Source organism: Helianthus annuus, chromosome 10, assembly GCF_002127325.2.
Source record: "Helianthus annuus cultivar XRQ/B chromosome 10, HanXRQr2.0-SUNRISE, whole genome shotgun sequence".
NCBI lineage: Eukaryota > Viridiplantae > Streptophyta > Magnoliopsida > Asterales > Asteraceae > Helianthus > Helianthus annuus.
In genome coordinates, this window is record NC_035442.2 from 13,697,863 (window position 1) to 13,710,488 (window position 12,626).

At 36.0% G+C, this 12,626-nt stretch overlaps 2 protein-coding genes across 2 annotated transcripts; one reads left to right on the top strand and one right to left on the bottom strand.

The window, feature by feature from the left end:
* Window positions 1-6,250: 6,250 nt before the first annotated feature.
* Window positions 6,251-6,811, bottom strand: LOC110880606. Its single transcript, XM_022129101.1, has one exon. It carries the CDS (start codon window positions 6,809-6,811, stop codon window positions 6,251-6,253), a length of 561 nt encoding a protein of 186 aa, XP_021984793.1.
* A 1,248-nt stretch (window positions 6,812-8,059) lies between these two features.
* On the top strand, window positions 8,060-9,054 carry LOC110880607 (F-box/kelch-repeat protein At1g57790). Its single transcript, XM_022129102.2, has one exon. The coding sequence runs from the start codon at window positions 8,060-8,062 to the stop codon at window positions 9,008-9,010; it is 951 nt and encodes a 316-aa protein (XP_021984794.1). The 3' UTR covers window positions 9,011-9,054.
* The last annotated feature ends 3,572 nt before the right edge of the window (window positions 9,055-12,626 follow it).

Below are 12,626 nucleotides of genomic sequence, written 5' to 3' on the forward strand. Positions count from 1 at the left end.
ATAGGGGCGTTTTCGGGCCTTTTTTTGAAAAAAATTCAATTGGCGTTCTTTACACGCTGCAAGGATTTTGACCAACCAATCATAAACTAGGAACGGCTATTTTTTTTAACCTTTTACCTATATATATATATATATATATATATATATATATATATATATATATATATATATATGTAGGGTAAGGATAGTGTAAAAAGGGCCTAAAGTGTGAGAAGTGTAAGAAGTGTATTATAACACTATATATAATACTATATAACACCATATAAACATCGTATAACAATATGTAACACCATATAATACAATATAACACTATGTAACACTATATATCATTATATAACAAATATAACACTATACATCTATCATAGACATGCTATCAGACAACCTATAGTGTTATATTTGTTATAGAATGATATATAGTGTTACATAGTGTTATATGGTATTATATGGTGTTACATATTGTTATACGGTGTTTATATGGTGTTATATAGTATTATATATAGGGTTATAATACACTTCTCACACTTCTTACACTTTGAGCACTTTTTACAGGATCCTCTACCTATATATATATATATATATATATATAAACTCCTTCAAATTTAACCAAAACTCTCTCAAAAAACTAGTTCTTCATCCATACCATGGATGAAGAACTAGGTGAATCCATATAAACTCCTTCAAATTTAACCAAAACTCTCTCAAAAAACTGCCATTTTATAAAAATTGATGGATTCACCTAGTTCTTCATCCATGGTAAATTTTTACTACAAAGAGTTTTTTGCGGATGACGATAATTCCACCGATGAGGAGGTCGAGCAAGAGGCGGTTACGAGTGCTTGTCAACTAGCGGTGAGATATGTGAAGCGTTGTTGCCGCCGCGAACCAGAAAAAAATAAAAGAGGTTATATTGAATGAGACTGACGCGCGGCACACGATCGTTTGATGAAAGATTATTTTGATGAGGTGCCGACATTTTCGAACCAGATGTTTAGGCGTCGTTTCCGAATGAGTAAGCGGTTGTTTCTACGCATAGTTGACGACTTGGAAGCCAACTATGATTATTTTAAACAAAAAGCGGATGCGAAAGGGGCACTTGGATTTACCGGTATCCAAAAGTGTACGTCGGCGCTACGAATCCTTGCTTATAGAAACACAACCGACATCAACGACGAGTATCTAAAAATGGGCGAGAAAATAACGCGAGACACCTTGGAGCATTTTTTGTCGCGGTACAATTCCTATACTTTACTATAATATTTACAATTTTTTTTTGAAGCTTATGTTTGTGTATGTTTTTTTATAAAGGTATTATTGATTTGTATGGTGCGCGTTATCTTAGAACGCCCACATGGGACGACCTTCAAAAGATCTATGAGGTACATTCGGCGGAGCATTGTTTGCCTGGTATGATCGGGAGCTTGGATTGCATGCATTGGCGTTGGGATAACTGCCCAACCGCATGACGAGGCCAACATACACGGGGTGACCAAAAAGGACCCACTGTTATTCTTCAGGCGGTTGCTTCACAGGACCTTTGGGTTTGGTCGGTTTACTTTGGTGTGGTCGGGTCATGCAATGATATAAATGTTTTTGAACAATCTCCGTTGTTAGAGGAGTGGATTTCTGGCAAAGCTCCAAAAGCGTCGTTTTACGCAAATGGAAACTACTACCCTCATGGATATTATTTGTGCGACGAAATTTATCCTAGGTATTCGATTTTCGTGAAGACGTTTAGTGATCCTATTGATGAAAGGGGAATTGGCCTGTAATAATCCCACCTAGACCTTATTGGCCATTAATAATCCTACCTCGGAATATTCCCCCCACCAGTCCCACCTTTCACCTATTTTTCCTACAATGGTCCCCCGTTAAAAAAACTTAACGGATTTAAGCTTTTTTCCAAATTATGAACAGATTTTTAGGCTTTTGATCAGAATGATGATACGAGTCCATTGATGTAAAACTTACTTCGAAATGGTGCTCCAAGTGACTTGATTTTGGTTAATTAGAAATTTAAACACCCGAATTGAAGCGTCATTTTCATCATTTGGAGAACCATTTCGAGGCAAGTTTTACATCAATGGACTCGTATCGTCGTTCTAATCAAAAGCCTTAAAAAATATGATTGTAATTTGGAAAAATGCTTAACTCCGTTAAGTTTTTTTTTTAACGGGGGACCATTGTAGGAAAAATAGGTGAATGGTGGGACTGGTGGCGGGAATATTCTAAGGTGGGATTATTAATGGCCAATAAGGTCTAGGTGGGTTTATTACAGGCCAATTTCCCTTGATGAAAAAAGAGCATAATTTAAAAAGGTTCAAGAGTCTTCACGTAAAGACATTGAGAGATGCTTTGGGGTTCTTAAACAGCGCTGGCAATATTTGAGAAATCCTTGTCGTGCATGGACCAAGCAAAAAATGAGAGATGCTATGTACGCTTGTATAATCATGCACAACATGATTTTGGAAGACGAAGGAAAGGTGATATGCCAGAATTATGTGCCAGAAGCCGTTCAAGAGGAGCATCCACAGGCGTCAATGGACGAAAGAGTGAATAATGCGCGAGAGTTGCGTTATGAACCGTACCATTCCGCGTTAACGGTTGATTTGGTACAATACGCATGGTCGGTTCGGTATGTACCACCTGCGGGTTAAGAAGAAACGGAGGACGAGGAAGACGAAGTTGGCGAGGGTGAAGAAAGTGAAGACGAAAACTAATGTATTTTTTTTAGTTTAGTCGGATTTTATTTATTTTTATTTCTAGTATTGTATTTTTTTAATTTTAATGAAGTATTTTAAGTTTTTAATTAAAAAAATAATTGTTAATGATTGGAAGGGGCGTTATTGGGCATTATTCATATTACGCCACTTTTGCAATAACCCCCAATAATGCCCCCATGCTGACTGGACTGGCACGCGGCGCAAAACGCCCAAGGGTGGGGGCATTATTGCTCAAACCACTACACATGATCTAACTAGTCCAGCTTGAACTTGATCCAAAGGTCCAAATAAAGGTTTTTTTTCTTATTTTTTTTTAACGGGGTCAAACAAGTAATAACTTGTAGTTGTTTTGGAACGGGTCAAACAACTATAACTTGATCCAAAGGTACAAATAAAGCGTTTTTTTTTTTATAAAATGTTCGACCCCGTTCACCACTTGATCTAGAGATTATTGGTATCGGTTATGTACAGGGGCGGAACCAATGTACATTTAGCCGTAGCACGGGCTATGGCTCAACCCCGTATTCGCATTCGCAGTGTAATTTTTTTTTTTTGGTTTTAAACATAAGATACCCCTAAACATACACGAGGATATCTCTAAGAGAAGATTATGAAACTTGATATTATTCATTAAGCCCAAACCTTTAGTAACTAAGCCCAAATAATTAGTTTTATGATAATTAAGCCCAAATTGTAATAACTAATAAAGCCCAAATAATAAAATAATTCATCTGAACAATGCCATGGTTTATGCGGTTGAAAAAAGATTTTTTCATAACGTAAAAGACGACGATGTGATGGAGCGATTTCAAGCTATGAAAAAATAAGAAGACAAATTCATTAGGTATTTGCTTTACTTTATTTATTTACTGTCGTTTTTCTAATATTGTATGATTGCACGGTAAAATTTTTTTGGGATACCCCTAATTTAATGGGCTAGTTCCGCCACTGGTTATGTATCCAGGTTATGTTTTTTTTTGGATGGCTCAGCGGTACACCCCTCTACGGAACTCACCCACGTCCCGAGTTCGATCCCGCCCCCAATGACTCTCTATGTACCGGTTATGTAATTGTAGGTGGTTCAAATAGATTCATTGGTATCGGTTATGTATCCGATTCCTGATCTAACTGTTTTTAGAAACCATGCATTTGCATTTTTGCTGCCAAACTTGTGTTGAATTTTTTTTTTTTTTTTTTTTGAAATGAGAACTTCATTAAAACACTCCCGACTCGAAACCCGAGCCAGGACAAAAACAACAACAAACAAAAGAAGCTACATAAAAGAAAAATTACACCAATCCAACCACGAGATATGGTTGTTCCTAGATCTATACTTGAACCACAAGAACCCAAGGGACTTTACATTGCAAAAAATACTCTCCACTTTGGCCTCAACACCCGAGAAGACAGCCTTGTTCCGAGCCTTCCACATACACCAAAGAGCTGAAAAAACAATGCCCTGAATGACCGGTTTGTCGGCGACTTTAACATGGCTGGACTTATGCACCTCCAACAAGTCTTTAAAAGAAAATGCAAAAATAGGAGGGATTCGACACCAATGGCTAACCTTTTGCCAAAGAACAACCGTAACAATACACGAAGTGAATAAGTGGTCTATCGACTCGGCCTCCGACTTACACAGAGGGCAAAGACCATCACCCACCTGTAACCCTCTTTTACTTAAAGCATCCGCCGTCGGGATCCTACCCATCTCCGCACGCCACACAAACAAATTACACTTGCCCGGCACCCACTTATTCCATTCAAGAACATAATTGACCCTATACGGAGAAGCTTCCGCCAAAATCCTTTTGACCGAGTTAACGGCAAAAGAACCATTCGGATCTCCCAACCATCTCCAACCATCTTCTCTCGAGCTGAGCGAAACCGAAGCAACATCCTCCAACAAGGAGGACAACTCGTCCGACTCCACACCCAGATCCGGGTCATGTTTCCATAACCAACACCCCGAAATACGATCACGAACAGAGCACGATTTCACCACTTCCAAAGCAAAGATGTTCGGGAACAACTCACACAGAGGCTTCTCCTTTTACCAAGGATCTAACCAAAACAGAATTCCATCACCTTTACCCACAATCCCTTTAAAAAAGTTCTGAAGCACTAAAGAGCCGACAACGGGCTTCGAGAAGACGGAGACAATACTATTCCACACTCTGCTACACGACTTCTTCACCGGAAGGAAGGCCCAATTCGTTCCGTTCGCGTGTAAGGCGTCCACCACCTTAACCCACATGCATTCCTTCTCACATTTATATCTCCATCCCCATTTGCTTAACAAGGCGACGTTGATATCCTTGAGTTTACTAAGCCCAACCCCTCCTTCCTTTTTGGGCAAGGTAATTCTATCCCAGGCCACCCAGTGGGTTTTTCTAACATCGCTCGAACCACCCCACAAAAATTTCTTGATAAGCCTTTCTAAGTCCGCAATAACCTGCTTAGGGGCCTTATAAAGAGAGAAATAGAACGAAGGGAGACTTTCGAGGACAGAACGAACAAGGGTAACTCTACCACCAAAAGACAGCAAAGCTGATTTCCATAAAGCTAGTCTCAACTCGAATATCTCGTAAACCGGTCTCCAATTGACTACACGAGTCATATTAGCCCCCACCTTGAGCCCGAGATATTTGAACGGAAAAGAGATTCCGCTCTGCATCCGACAACCCCGACCATCTGACTCACTTCCGCAGTATCCACCCCAACACCAAAGAGACCATATTTATCTAAGTTGATTTTAGGCCCCGAACAAACATAGAAACACCGTAACAATCTGACGATGTTTAGAACATTCTCAGCATCCCAATCCCCAATAAGCAAAGCATCATCCGCAAAAAATAAATGAGACAACAAAGGCCCGTCCTCGGGAAGACGAATGCCCGAGAAGATTCTCACTTCAATCGCCTTATGCATGAGGCAAGACAACGCTTCCATAGCCACTATAAAAAAGGGGAAATGGGATCCCCTTGCCGCATCCCTTTACTACACTTGAACTCGAAGGTAGGCGCACCATTAACCAAGACCGACGCCCTAGCAGAGGAGAGAATACCCCAAATCCAGTTGCACCATCTAGACGTAAACCCCATTTGAAGAAGGACATCAATGACGAACCTCCAACTGATATTGTCATAAGCTTTCTCGAAATCAATTTTGAAAAGAAGCGCACGCTTTTTACTCCTCTTAAGCCACGAACAAACCTCATTAATAATGAGAGGCCCGTCGAGGATAAATCTATTTCCCAAAAAGGCCGACTGAGAATCCGAGATAACCGAGTGAAGAACTTGCTTGAGCCTATTAGCGAGAATCTTCGATAAAACCTTATTAATCACACCAACAAGACTAATCGGCCTATAGTCAGCAAGACTCATGGGGTCTTTCTTCTTCGGGACCAAAGTAATAAAGGAAGAGCCACAACCGATATTGATTAAACCTGTTTCATGAAACTCCGACAATAAACTCACGAAATCCCCCCCCCCCTGAAGAGGTCCCAGAAATGCTTAAAAAACCGGAAATTACCCATCCGGCCCAGGAGCCCGATCATCACCACAATCAAACACTGCATTCTTTATTTCCTCCCTCGAGAAAGAAGATTCCAACCACGACGCCTCAGACCTCGAGATTTTCTTCAGGTTGGGGCAAACGAGACTAGGCCGACCCATACACTCCTCCTCGAATCTCGACCTGAAGAAAGAGAACACCTCCTTTTTAACCAGCGAGGGTTTAGATACCCAAGAACCACCAATGTTTAACCCATGAATGACGTTACTAGCCTTCCTCCAATTAATCTGGGAGTGGAAGAACTTGGAGTTCTCATCGCCCTCCTTGGCCCACCTAATACGAGATCTCTGTTTCAAGTCCATACTTTTAGCAAGCTCTATATCCGCAAGGACTTTTCTATTCTCCATAAGGACCCATTCCTCCTCCTCAGACAAGTCCCTCGACTCTAAAATCTCTTCTAATGCCTCCACTTCTTCTTTAGTGAGACTAAAAGCCTCCCCTTCTTTTTTGATCATCCTATCACGCCAATCTTTAATTTTGCATCGGATAGCCCCAAGTTTTTTGATCAAGTACATATCCCGAGGACCCCCCGGATCCGAGAAGTTCACACAAGCATCAGTCACTACTTCCTTAAACCCTTCTTTGCATAACCAAGAATTAAAAAATCTGAATGGCCGAGCCCCAAAGTGCACTGTTTTACAGGATAAAATCAACGGGCTATGGTCCGACCACAATTTCGGCAAAACCAAAAGGTTAGCTTCCGCCCACACATCATTAAAAAATATGGAAACCAAAAACACCGAAATACATGCTTAATTAATTGCCAAATCAGAAAACACACATCTTTAAAACATCAAAACCCACCCGATATGAACACCTAAAACATTGTCACTTAATCACCATGTTTCACATTTATTTTTAATTTTCAGTTTTTTTTATTTCAATAAAATATATAAAAGTTTGAACTTGGAATATACAGCGGTTCGAGGAAAATTTGAAACTTGAAGTTTTAGAAAATATAAATCTGAAAAATTAAAGTTAAATATATTTATAAATAATTAATTGTATATTTGTATCACATGTTAATAAAATATATGATTATCATGTTAATAAAATATATGATTATCTACTCAAAATTTATAAGATGATATAATAACTTGAGTTTTGAATGGAGGGCTAACAAACCCTATACAATCTCTCTCGTCATTATCTATATATGTATTTGTTAAGTTCCAGCTTCCTCGCCGTTACCGTATGCTCTCACCTCTTCTTCTCTAAACCTTCAAAGGTACTCCTTCACTCCCATCTAATAATTTTCATAACTTCTATTTTGTTATTCTTTCATTTTCTTTCATGCTTCAAGAGAAAAAAGGTTTTTTTTTAGCCGAGCGCGGTAGCCTCTGTATCTCCTCAAATGGAGAAAATGTTTACCCATATCCTATCCTCGCACACCCTAACAATAATTTTTGCTATGAGTAAGGTTTATATATTTGTTCATAGAATGTTGTATGCAAAACAAAGGTCTTGATAATGTTTAAAAACCTATACATGAAACTTTAGTCATGATGTTTAAAACTTTTTAACATGTATTTTAGTGTTTTCCACCATAGCATTACTTAGAATTAGGTTTCATCTTTGAGTTGTATTTATCAATAATCTAGTTGATGATTCTTATATTATATTTTAAGCTTTAGTATCATAATTTGGATGTTTTGCTAAACAAGTTTAACATATTTTATTAAATGATATATTAGAATGCTATGTTACATTTACTTGTGGATTGACTTGAATTATTTGTTACAAATGCATGGCAAAAGCAAGCAATGGGTGCAGATTCGAATTTGCATAGACAAAGAACATGGACCGATCTTCCCATGGAGATTTTATCATTCATTGCCATTCGACTACGATTACTTGAACTCTTGAGTTTTCGAGGGACATGCAAAGATTTTCGATCAGCTTCAACCACTGCGACCGCAAAAATCGAATCTTTAAAAAAACCATGGCTACTATTCCACAAACCCGGGGATTCCAAATGCGTAATCTACAATGAAGACGGCTCAAAAACCTACAATCGCCACATTCCTGACCTCATTGACGCGATTTGTCTCGCGTCATATCAAGGGTGGCTACTTCTATACAAAAACGAATCAATATTCTTCTTTTCCCCATTCTCTCTCTCCAAAATCCCTCTCCCGGATTTTCCCCGAAAACAAACCACCGATGGCCTCGTGGGCCATGTGGCCTCGTTTTCCGAACCCCCCACCTCCCCTAACTGCATTGTCTCCATCATCAACCCTATCGAAAACTCGCATTTCGAAATAAACATGATTTCAAAGGGGCAAGACAAGTGGACTCAACACAAGATTACTCCGTTTAGTATTGGTACCGTTTCTGGAGCGATATTCGACCACGAGAGCAAGATGTTCTACTACATGTATGGAGAGAATAAGGTTTTGACATTTTCGGTTATGGATAAGAAATGGAAGCCGTACAAGATCGTGTCTGAACGAAAAGGCGATATCGAAGAATATCTGCCTTATATGTACTTTGAAAACATGTTTGATAAGTTTATGAAGACACATGGGTTGTTGAATCTTGAAGAAGATGAATATGTTGATGTTTGTGGATTAACATTTGAACCAGAAAACTCATCTTATCCAAGAATGTATTTAAATGAAGCTATAGATGTTTCTCCCACCAAAACACGTATGTCTAAGGCTGTTTGGATTCAACCACGGTTCTATGAAGCACACAAGGATCTGCATTGGTAATCATTTGGCGCCAAATTTATATTAGGGTTTGGTCATGTTTTTTTTAGGTTTTTTTTATTTTGTCAAATTTGATTTGATTATTTTTGTTGCAAAGTAGAACGATGATTTGACTTCCTTTTCTCTTATTATGTTCGTTTTTTGTTTTTAGATTTTTTTTCCTAGACTTTTGCTTGGTAGTTTTAAAATTAGGTTATTAGATTAGATTTAAGGAAAAATAAAACTAGAAAATACATATGATTTATTAGAGCGTCGGGATATAACTATGTCGATAAAACTTCTATAAATAACATTTATTTTTTTGAAGTTAGTTAAAAACACTCATTTTTTCTCACATCAACAAATTTTGTTACGTTGTATCATCATATATTATTTTTCGGAAGCTCCTAAAAAACACTCACTTACTTTTACAATTAATTTACATAAATTAATTCCTTTTAGTTGCCTCACAAAGTTCTGGACGTATAGTGACGGAGCTTGAACGAAAAATCAGAAAGACCAGACTTTTAAAATCTAAGGGGTTGTTTGGTAGCCTCTTAATGACCATTCAGATGCTACTTCTTAATGGTTTAAAACCTCTGAATGAATAAGAGGTAACCTCAAGTCTGAATGGTTAAGAGGTAACCTCTGAATGGTAAATCATCACATGTCACATTCTTCTACCTTCTCATTGGTAAAATTCTTAATGGTTCCATTAAGAGGTAGCCTCTTAATGACCATTCAGAGGCTACCAAACAACCCCTAAATGGGAGGGGGTTTCAAAATCCAATATTTTACACTATTTTTTTTTTTCAAAAAATTTCGGTAAATAAACATTACGAAGCCAAAAACAGGAGGGGCCGAACACCCCTGGCCCTATGAAGCTTCACCCTTGCAGACGAGTGTGGATTCATGGACCTCGCAAATAGACTTAATTGGCATGCAAACGAGAGCCACATCAGTGGGTAGTAGCGTTTGAATTTGTTAAGGTTTGTTGATCCGGACCAGAGACACGTAACCTTTGATGAAGATGTTCTTAGCAAATCTATGTAGTTATTTGTTGGAGTAATGGATTTTAATAATCCAAACTATTAGCTGTTTGCCGACAACGGTCCCAACTTTAAAAATTACTACCAGTGGTCCCACCTTTTCACATATTGTAAGCCAATGGACTTTTACAGACAGAATCATAATTTCTTTTTATCCCCTTATCCTTGTCGGTTTAGTAAAGATCCATTGGTTTACAACATGTGAAAGGTGGGACCACCATTGGTTATTTTTGAAGTTGGGACCGTTACCGGCCAACAACGAATAGTTGTGATTATTAAAATCCATTATTCCTTACTAGGTTAGAACCCCGTGTATGACACGAGTTGAATAAATGTAATTTTATATATTAAATAATAAAAATTTATATATTTATGAAACTCGTATATTGTACGGGTTAAATAAATGTAAATTTATATATCAAATAATAAAAAAAAAGTTATATCTTTAAAACCATGTGTATTACACGGATTAAATAAATGTAATTTTGTATACTAAATACTAAAAACGTCGTATCTTTAAAAAACTCGTGTATAATCAGGTTGAATAAATCTACCAAATGATAAAAAAGAAAATTACATCCTTAAAAACCCCGTATATTACACGTGTTGAATAGATCTAAAAAAGAGTTATCTCTTTAAAAACCATGTGTATTACACATATTACATAAATGTAATTTTATATATTAAATACTAAAAACGTTGTATCTTTAAAAAACCCGTGTATAGTCGGGTTGAAAAATCTACCAAATAATAATAAAAAAAACATATCCTTAAAAACCCCGTATATTACACGTGTTGAATAAATCTAATTTTACATACCGGATGATAAAAAGTTATACCTTTAAAAACTTTGTGTATTACACGGGTTATATAAATGTAACTTTTTATAGTAAATAATAAAAATAAATAAATTTTTAAAAACCCCGCATTTTACACGAGTTGAATAAATATAATTTTGTATACCAAATAATAAAAAAAGTTATATTTTTAATAAATTAGGATAACATTTAATATTAATTTATTATTTATATTTTTAATACATGATAAGTAGGAAAAATAGGTATTTGTTTTAAAAATATATTAAACTAGGTTAGTTCCCCGTGTGTTACACGGGTTGAACAATTTAAACTATATAGTATAGATATTTCCTGTAAATGCAAAATAAAGACAGAGACATTTACATACCATATTGACATAAATGAGTTAACATAAATGTAACCCATCAACTCGTACATATTAATTAATGTCGTAGAGTTCGATAAGACGGCTCTAATGTCGGTTGAATGAGGTCAATCAGAGTCTATTTGATACCCTGTGTACGACTTCTTATTTTTTGAATCTTTGTATTTGATTCTAAACCTATTATTAATATTATTGATAATAATTTTAGTTATATATATCAATAATATATTATATATATATATATATATATATCAATAATATATTTAGTCTAACATATTAATATTATTATGAATTTCGAAACTTGTTTAGCTAGGATTTAAGATTCTATTGAAGTTTTAGTTTAACAATAGGTTATTGAATTAATAATAAGAATTTGTATTAGATTAGATTAAATATTATTATTATTTGTATTAGATTAGATTAAATATTATTATTATTATTATTAGTATTATTAATAATTTTAATCAATTAAATGAGAGAATGACAAGTGTCCCAAAACAGGTTTCTTTTATTATATAGTATAGATTAACAATTTAGATTTGAGGATAATGTTTTATTAAAGTATGATTAGATTTGAGGATAAAAATAATTTATTATTTGTTTAGTTAATATAAGATAAGTATAGATTTGAGGATAGCTTCAATAAATGACACGTGTCCAGAATTTGGTTTCTTTTATTATAGTAGACTAGTGGTAAGACCCGTGTGCAAATACGGGTCGTTTCTTAGAAAACCATGCATAACACATATTGATAGATAGTAAAAAGAATAATTAGTGCAGACTTACAAAATTGATATAAACTAATGGTCAATAGGTTTATTCAACAACCATTCCATTACGTAGATAGCAAACAACTGTTGTCTATTAACTGTTAAAAACCTCTGTTGCTTTCCAACAGACTTTCCTAAAAATTGTTATCCATTATCTCCAACAGAGCTTGCCAGATAGATAGATAGTAAGTATCAGATGTTAGTCAACCCATGTTAAAAAGGTCAGTCAACAGAAATTACAAAGGTTAGTAAACAAATGCTAAGAGAATACTGTTATTAACAAAGAATTTAGCACTCTCATTAAAAATGAGAGCTGCAAACACGGGTCGTTTCTTAGACGAACATGTATGTGATAATACCAACATACCCTAAAACTAAACTAATATTAGATCATAAAAAAGTTGTTGAGAAAAGAGAAATCAAATTCAATTTCTAAGCAATATAAGATTGAAAAAAAAAAAACACTTTGTTACTATAAAGATAAATAACGTACAATTAGAAGTTGTATTCTGGTTACAACATGGTTGAAAAAAATTGAAAAAAGTTAAGGCAAACTGGAAAATAATAATCCTACCTATCTAACTTTGGCCAATAATAATCCTAAGTCACGAATTAGCCGCCAATAATCCGACCTCGTCT